Source organism: Nanorana parkeri, unplaced genomic scaffold (assembly GCF_000935625.1).
Source record: "Nanorana parkeri isolate BGI_ZX_2015 unplaced genomic scaffold, ASM93562v1 scaffold413, whole genome shotgun sequence".
Lineage (NCBI taxonomy): Eukaryota > Metazoa > Chordata > Amphibia > Anura > Dicroglossidae > Nanorana > Nanorana parkeri.
The window spans coordinates 244,025-253,187 of NW_017306681.1; the positions used below are offsets into that span (position 1 = coordinate 244,025).

At 41.7% G+C, this 9,163-nt stretch overlaps 1 protein-coding gene across 1 annotated transcript in view; it reads left to right on the top strand.

Moving 5' to 3' along the window:
• PDGFC (platelet derived growth factor C) overlaps positions 1-8,327 on the top strand; it is a 217,193-nt gene extending 208,866 nt beyond the window's left edge. The window contains exons 4-6 of the mRNA XM_018559711.1: positions 111-318; positions 6,666-6,883; positions 8,041-8,327. Of these exons, the coding sequence (XP_018415213.1) occupies positions 111-318; positions 6,666-6,883; positions 8,041-8,157 (543 nt within the window). The 3' untranslated portion in view covers positions 8,158-8,327. The remainder of the gene's footprint in view (positions 1-110; positions 319-6,665; positions 6,884-8,040) is intronic.
• The last annotated feature ends 836 nt before the right edge of the window (positions 8,328-9,163 follow it).

Consider the following 9,163-nt stretch of genomic DNA (forward strand, 5'->3'; position numbering starts at 1 on the left):
TTGGCTCACTTAGTAATGTATTCCATACTAACTAATTTCATATTGTTTTTCCAATTGTCATCCAGTATGTTAAGAATATTTTAATAACAATATAATATTTTTCTTCATAGCAACAAGCAGAACCGCTCAGCTCCTCAGTGCTCCCCCCATCAGCATTGCCACTAGATGTTCTCAGTGCAACAGTCTCCCATTTTGGAACTGTAGAAGAAGTAATCAGATACCTTGAACCAGATCGGTGGCATTTGGACATAGAGGAATTGTACAGACCATCATGGCAATTACTTGGGAAATCCTATATCCATGGCAGAAAATCCAGAGGTATGTGTAGTATGTTGTATGGCATGTCAAATTGCAGCGTGCTTTTAAAGTAAATGTCATCATTAGTGTACAAGTCAATTTGTAAAGATGCTATTTATGTCTAATATCTTTCACATAGGCTGCACTGTGTCTAATTCTGGACAATTAATGACTGGGAAAGAGGTGATAACTATGTAACATTCTTCATTTGATGCATTGTTTATATCCATAGAGAGAGACATTTGTTAGCCATTTGAGCTCTGTGAGCTCTGCTCGACATGCAACACTACTGTATATATATAGTGGTATATATATATATATATTACTATATATTACTAAATTACTCACTCTACATCCTGCCCAATTAAATAAACTACTTATGATGCTTGCATAGTATAGGACATAAAAAAAGCCTGTCTGTGTTTATAAAGTTGTAACTGGATTTACACCATGATCCCTACAGGTATCCAGGTAACCAGGTATATAACACTCTGGGGGTTATTCACAAATAACCCAGCCGAAGTCAAGTGAGCCGAACGTTGTTGTACATTGGCTAAAATCAGCCGTACATCGGCCCCTAAAATTCCCAACCAGACCCCTGAACCGTGCACAGGCCCGGCAGGGCTGGAAAGGGGGACGGGACGAGCGAGTGCCCCCTCCCTGTCATACCAGGCCACATTCACTTGGCACTGGGAGGGTGCTTTTCCAGGGTCACCCCTGGAAAAGCACCTTGTCCCTGTGCCGATGGGGAGAAGGGCCTCTTCCCCACAAGCCCTGGGGCATTGATTGTGGGGGTGCGGGCAGGGGGGATTATTCACATCGGGGTGCCTCTTTAATAAAGGGGCACCCAGATGCACCCCCCTGTGAATGAGTAAGGGGTACTTGTACCCCTACCCATTCACTAAAGGGTTAAATTAAAGTTAAATAAAAAAACAGACTTTAATCAAAAATCCTTTATTTGAAAAAAACACAAAGGATTCTTGACATGTCGTTTATTTAAAAATAAAACCCCAAAAAATTGATCCACTGATGTAATCCAGGGTCATTCACGATGTCCAGCGTTTTCTGCGACAATGACAACTCGGCTAAATAAAAGAATATAAACAATAAATAAAAAAATATTTAAAAAAAGATGCATGCCGACCCGACCGCACGCAACGAACACCCGCTGCATAATGTAGAACCTGACAGATGCCGGCGAAATAGAAACAATTGGGCGGAGCTAGCGGTGACATCACCGCTAGCTCCGCCCAACTTTTTACAATGGGCCACCATCTGCCAGAGTCTTCTAGCAGGTCCTGGCCATGACGTCCGCTTTCATTTGCGTTGAGAATGGTCGGCCCTTCGGCCGACCTTTCTACATGCTTCGGCTGTCACTACGTCTTTGCCAAGCCGAAGCATATGCCTTTCGGCTCAGCTCAGCCGCTCGGCTGCTGTATGGGCTATTGTGAATAGCCTGTACAGCAGCCCTTTGGTTCGACTGAACCAAAGAGCTCCGACGGCCAAAGCGAGCCGAAGGATCAGCCAAAGCTATGGCTGCATCCTTCGGCTCTTCAGTGAATATCCCTCTATGATTTTTTAATACCATATCATTTTATTATACAATTTTTTTCTATTAATAAAATTATGTTTCTTTATATAATAATGTGATCTACAGTATTATACTGAATATGCTTACTGTAAAAAGTACCAGTAAAGTATTGAATAAAGGTCTCTTTATATCTTATCCAGGTATATTGCCATCACTGACTGCCATGTCAGAATCCTAACCCAATAACAAAAAATTAATAAATTGCAGCCTATCATTCCTTAGGTGTGGTGGCTGAATTAGATTTTTTTCCTGTCTTGGGGTGATAACGGTCATTCACTGTAAAAAGAGAAATGGAAAGAGGTTTTTACCATTTGCTACTCTATCTAAAGCTCAAAATAAATGTTTTGGCTATACACAATGTTTAGATGAGTACACTTATATGTTTTATGGTCATGGCCAATAATAGCACAAACAGTTTTATAGCAACACAAACAGTCCATGTACTTTAATGTACAAAGAAAACCTATAATGTACAAAGAAAACCTATACTGACAAACATATGGTGGCTACCATGGATGACATCATTTTAAAAAATAGAATTTTTTAACTTCCATAAAATCCTTTTCCCTGTGTTTCCCTGTGTTCATCTTGATCTCTGTACCAGTGGGGTTATACCACCACTTGCAGGAGTAGGACGCTAGGCAAAAAAAAAGAAGCTCGGCTCTGGGAGTGGCACCTGCTGGTGGCCACACCTCCATCCAAGGCAGCTCAGTTAGTCACAAAGTAGTAGAACTAAGTGACAAAAAGCAGACAAAATCAAACCCCGCACTAGCAGATTTTGGTTCAAGAGAGTATTAATCAATGATGTTCAGGAGTGCAGGGCGATAACGCTCTCACCAGGTTCAGAACAACCTCAGCCTTTATGCGATGGAGGCGCTCTCTGTGTCTTATCTTTTAAGTGACAAAAAGACCCAAAGAAGGGAGGGTGCTGTGTCCTTCAATGAATGCAGAGAAAAGGATTTCATGGTAAGCTAAAAACAATAATTTTTTCTCTTTCATTCATTGAAGGACACAGCGGAGATCTTGGTCTCCGTACCAATGGGACGTCTCAAACCCAGATGGCAAGCAATTGAGCTGCAAGTTTGAAAATGACTTGCTAAACTATTGCAGACTTGCAAAGCTTCACAATTTTGTTGCACAATTACAGCAAGTCTGCATTGCAAGTCTCCAGACCAGCGAGCCTGCAGAGCTCTTGCTAAGACCTGCAGGACTCTTGCTGTAGACTTGCCAAGCAAATTTGCTACAAGTTCAAAAAGTGTCAACTAGATTTTGTGCTGCAAGTGTTCTGCAAGTCTACAACTTGCCAGGAATATGTACAGCAAGTTAACAAGAATTACAATTTCACCCTGCCACAAGTTTGTAGCAAGTTATCCTTGCTATCTGGGAAGCAGTGTCCATCGAGGGGCGGGAACAATAAAAAAAACTCTTGATCTACACCCTGCTAAAATACAAGCCACCAAATAAGCATGAGGAGAAATACAAAGCCCTTCACACCATGAAACCTAACTTTTCCAGGTTCGAGGATATATTTTCCGAGAGGTAGACTCACGTGCCTTAAGGATTGTAGGCATCACAGATTCAGATAACGCCCTATCTCTCTGCACCTAGCTTTTTATAGTCATAACATTAAAGCCAAAGACTGTAAAGCAGAATGAAAGGTTGGAGCTTGAGACAGAAGGTTTGGTTAAAGAGGAAGTCACCAGGGGACATCTACAACCAGCCTTACCACGTCTGAGTACCGAGTGTCGAGGCCAATTGGGAGCCACCAGAATTACTGGTATCCCTTCGAGTTCCACCCAATGTAGAATTTGTGACAAAGGTTTTAGATGAGGAGAAACATAAATTAGATTGTACCTGTCCCACGGCGCCACCAAGGTATCTTTTGCATCTGCCAAGGGATCTCTTATCCTGGACACAAAGGTCTGCATCTGGAGTTTCCCATTTCTGACAAATCTGAAGAAGAACATCTGGGTGAAGAGCCCATTCTCCTTGATCCAAGCCATGACGACTGAGGAAATCCGCCTGCCAATTGTCTACCCCTGGAATGTAGACAGCAGACAGTGCTGGTACACATATTTCTGCCTAACAAAGGATGTGAATAACTTCCTATGCTTCCACTAGGCTCTTTGTGCTTCCTTGATGATTGAGATATGCTACCGCAGTGGCATTGTCTGATTAAATCCTGACAGGGTGTCCCTGTAGTAGATTCGTCCAATGTGAAAGACAGAGTTTGATTGCTCGCAACTACCGAGCATTGGTAACTTGGCCTCTCCTCCTCCCCTGCGGTAATAACTGACCAGTCACTCCACCCCAGCCAGCGAGGTTGGTGTCTGTTTTCCAATTATTTTCCATCAAATTAGAAGGAATGACCTCCTGTTCATCAAGGCAGGGGAACTGAGCCACCAAGTAAAGGAGGCTTTGACTGTCCAGATCACCTGCATTTGTCCGTCCAGGGATGGGGTGACTTTTTGCATTGTTGAAGAATTTCTCTCTGCAGAGTCCGAGTATGGTATTGTGCATACAAAACGGCTTCAAAGGAGGCAACCATTAGACCCAGAACCCTCATACAATTGTGAATCATTGCCCATTTGCAAGAAAATAATGCGCAGATCTGTATCCCTATCCTGCAAATCGTTTCTAGAGGGAGAAAAACCTTGGCCTGATATGTGTCCAGGATCAGTCCCAGATACTCCAGGTGAAGGGGCAGAATCAAGGACGATTTCCCAAGATTCAGAATGTAACCAAACTCCTCCAGAGTGCACATGGTGATCAGAAAATTTATCTCCAGGTCCGGCTGAGAGTCTGTCCGAAGAAGGAGGTTATCCAAGTAAGCCAACACCGATATCCTCAGCTGTCTCAAAAAGAGCAGGACCGATGACAAGAGTTTGGTTAAGACTCGTGTGTCTGAAGCGAGACCAAATGGAACGGCTATAAAATGAAAATGGCCCACCCCCACCATAAAGCGTAGGAAATGCTGATGAGCCTGGCAAATGGGAACATGGAGGTAAGCATCCTTGGTGTTTTTGGATACCAGAATCGCCCCTGATGAAGAGAAGCAATCACTGAGCAGAAAGGTCTCCATTTTTAACTTGCGAACATTGACAAAGGCGTTCAGGGCTTTGAAATCCAAAATCAAAATCTTTAGGTACTGTTAAAATTTTTAATAATATCCCATCTTAACCAGGTTCCCTACAGCCAAACATAAATTCTGTAAGTGAACCTGAGTGTGAGAGCGAAGTGAAGATTTTATCAAAAGAGATGAGCTGGAGAACGAAAATGAAACGTAATTTTGTATCCAAAGGAAATAAGCTCGCAAACCCAACTGACTGAAATTTGAGACAACCGAGAAAAAACCCTACCTTGCTGGTGGGGGCCAAACCCTCATGCAGAAGATGGCTTCTCAGCATGCTTGGAGAACTTAGATTGCCAAGTCCTCTTCTGACCACCGGTGATGCTGGACTTAGGACTTTTATTTGAGGATCCTTGGGGATGAAAAAAAATGTTTGTGAGGCAAAAAGGAAGGGCCTTGGTTCATGCTGAGGTTCTTTATCTTTCTTGAGCTGTAGTAAAAAGGTACTCTTACCCCCTGTGATATTTTTGATTGCCCCAAATGGTTACTCTTGAAAGGTAAATCCGTAAGTTCTTTCTCTTGCAAAAAAGTAGTAGAAGAGGTTTCGTCATCACTAGCAGAGGTAAATCTGTTGCACCTATTTACCCAGAGGATGCATAAATCCCAGGGAAAACATATTTCTCTGTGGAGGCTGCTGCCTGACTTACTGTATGTTGATAGTGCAGAGCTGAGCTGCAACCAGGAAGGATCATGACAATATTGTTGGGATCCACCTGGCTGCCTGATTGACAGCTCACTCTTCCTCTCTATACCCTGCTGCACCCACCCCCTACCCTGTCTGTTTCTCCCATGAGCACTGGAGGAACAGAGAGGGGAGGGGCGAATCTTTGTGGAGAAAGATGACTGGTAGTCACTGTTCTTTGCAGGGAGGAGATCATGAGCTAAGCGATTAGTGGTTGCACAATCGCTCAGCATATAGAGCTGGCATGTGACATCTGCAGTGTCCCACAATGGCTCTAAGTATTGGGAAGACTATATTTTACTCTCCCAATACTTATCCTTTAAAACCACTTCAGAGTTTTCTCTTATTGGCTTTGGTGCTGTGTTCTATAGTCAAGTTGCTTTGGCATCCAAGAATTTGCAACTTCTAGTTGTAGCACAATATTACCACATTATGTATATACACACACGTGTATTTAGTTATTAAGATATTATACATAATGTTATAAACTATATTAAAGTAATTCCAAAGCTCAGTATTCCATAATCTATGGTCTAAGAATTGCATGATCTATGGTAAAATAATGTATTCATCCATTTCAGATAAAAATAGAACATTCACTTCCAACTAATGGCTTAGAAGTCATATGTAGCTTTTGTCACACTATGATATGGCTCCCAGCAGCCTCTTACAGATGAACAGTTCGTGTATCCTGAAACCCTGCTGCATTATACACATGCTACAAACCCTAAGCTAATCAGAGATTGCCTTATTGTTAGACTATTGTGAGTATATTGGTAGTATATTATGTAGCATGCTAGTTGATGAAAGCTGTGATTTCTGGTCTATGGCCACCTTCTAATGCTCAGTATTTATAAAATACTGTACTCAAGTCTGTGATAGCTTTCCGTATAATTAGTCATATAAGAAAGTATTACTCTCTTAGCAATAATAACTGATTTGTAATGTTGTGCTTCATTCCCCAGCAGGTGACCTGAGTATTATGAGAGAGGAAGTACGTCTGTACAGCTGCACACCACGAAACTTTTCAGTATCTCTACGGGAAGAACTGAAGCGGACGGATGCCATATTTTGGCCAAGTTGTCTCCTGGTTAAGCGATGTGGTGGCAATTGTGCTTGCTGCAATTACAGCTGCAATGAATGCCAATGCACACCAACTAAAGTCACTAAAAAGTACCATGAGGTATGTCAATTGGGTTGTCTAAAACTAAAGTGCCCTTTTAATATAATGGTAGCATGGTGAGCCAGTACCTGGGACCCCCTTCTTATTAATTGAATACATCCACATGCATAAGTATGCAGTCCTTTCCCAGCAGAGAGAGAAGTACCAGAATGAACCAAGGCATCAGTGTGTTATCCTGCTCAATGCACAAACAACATATGAGCTTTTGGGGAAACTTACTTTTTAGGATCTTTAAAGTTGACCCCAGGTGCATCTAAAACATATAGCCTACAATATTAGTTTCTGAGTATATATGCAATTAATAGTGTTATTTGCATAACCAGCATGTGTGCTGAAAAGTCACAGTACCTTTTTTTCCGAGTAATAGTCAAGTTTCTTCAGGGTCCTCAGGCTTGTGATTGCTTTTCGTGTTTAGTTCTTTAGCACTCTACAAGTCTAGTCTGTGACATGCCTCTAGTCAGGTTTGGAAACACTCACACCTCTTTGCTTTTTTTTTTTCTCTCTTATTATTACATAGTATTTATATAGCGCCAACAGTTTGTGCAGCGCTTTACAATATAAGGAAGACATTACAATCACAATACAATTCAAGACAAGATGGTGAGGAGGGCCCTGCCCCTGGGGCTTACAATCTAAAAGAGGAGGGGGAAGTAATACATGAGGAGGTAGCTGTGTGGGGAAGAATTGTTTGAGAACGTGATGGTTGAGTGGTTAGGTTGAGGTGGGATAGGCTTCCCTGAAGAGATGAGTCTTTAGGGAACGCCTAAAGGCAGTTAAGGTGGAAGATAGACGGACATTTGGGGTAAAGAGTTCCAGAGGATGGGAGAGACTCTAGAGAAGTCCTTGAGGCAAGTAAGGGATGAGTTGACAAGGGAGCTGGAAAGCAGGAGGTCTTGGGAAGAGCGGAGTGGACGGGTGATATTTTGAGACTGGGTCTGAAATGTGCCTGGGGGCAGAGTTGTGGATGGCTTCATAAGTGACTGTTAATATTTTGAATGTTATCCTTTGGGCGATTGGAAGCCAGTGGGGGGATTGACAGAGGGGGGATGCAGTCAATGGGCCCTTAAGGCTGCAGTCAGTACATCTTTTATGAATTCCAGCATATATGTAAGCAGTTCTGCAGTCTGAACAGCTTGTATTTTTATATTCATCTATAGGTTCTACAGCTCAGGCAAAGGACTGGTTCAAAATCCCTTCAGAAATCTCTCACAGATGTGGCTTTGGAACACCATGAAGAGTGCACTTGTCTGTGCAAAGGAAACACAGAAGGATAATCAGATGGATAAATTAATCAATATTTAAAGCACATAAAATGTATTGCTGTTTCCCCACGGGGATAACTTATTTTAACTCTGCAAACATTGGTAGTCCATTTACGGCTGCCTGTATTGCAGATGTACAGCAACTGGACATGATGATGAAAGGAGACGCTGGAAAAAAAAAACCTTGCCTCAATGTTTGGTTGGTGTTAAGCCCAGACACCACATCATTTAGAGGGTATTAGTCAGTGCGTTCTCGCCAGCCTTAAATGTTACTGTACATGGATGAATCCCTGCATTAGGAAAGGAAAGTCATCATCAGAGATGTCTACCGGACAGACTGAATGGAGATCTGCTATGGGCCTGACCACAATACTGCATAACATCATTTTGGAGCTAAATTCAGCTTTGAAATCCCAATGAAAACGGTTTGCATGATATAAGCATATTTGTATGCTTCTGCGGTAGGAACAGTTCCACCCAGATTTTGTAAGCATGACTAAGAAAGAGAGGATTTCCATTTAAAGCCTTGTGCAATCATTTGACCTATCATTTGTTCTTACGATATGTTCGGACCAATATCTTCATTAATCACAACTGATGTAGACAGTTGCCATAATCCAACAAGAGGCTTTTTTTTGTTGTATTTTATTTTTCATTGAGTTACTTTTGTACATTTTATATTCTTTTGACATATATCGATTTGCTTTTTTTTCCCCATCTGTGTTAATTATCTCTTTTTACATAGGGTATTTAAAATACTGTCTTTTTAAAGCTTAGATTAATTTGTTGTGTAATTCTTTCTCATGTATTGTATCTTGTTTTGTAAAGCCCAGTTAAGTTTTGGTTGATCTGCAGAAGCTGGTTATTTGTATATGGTGCTAAACAGTGAAGTACAGAAATCTGGGTTGTTACATTTGAAGAATAAATGACAGATTGGAAGAATACGTGGTACAATGCTGCTACTCAACAGTCCTCTTAAGTTTGTGCCATTAACTTAATATGGTTTGTGTCGAGAAGA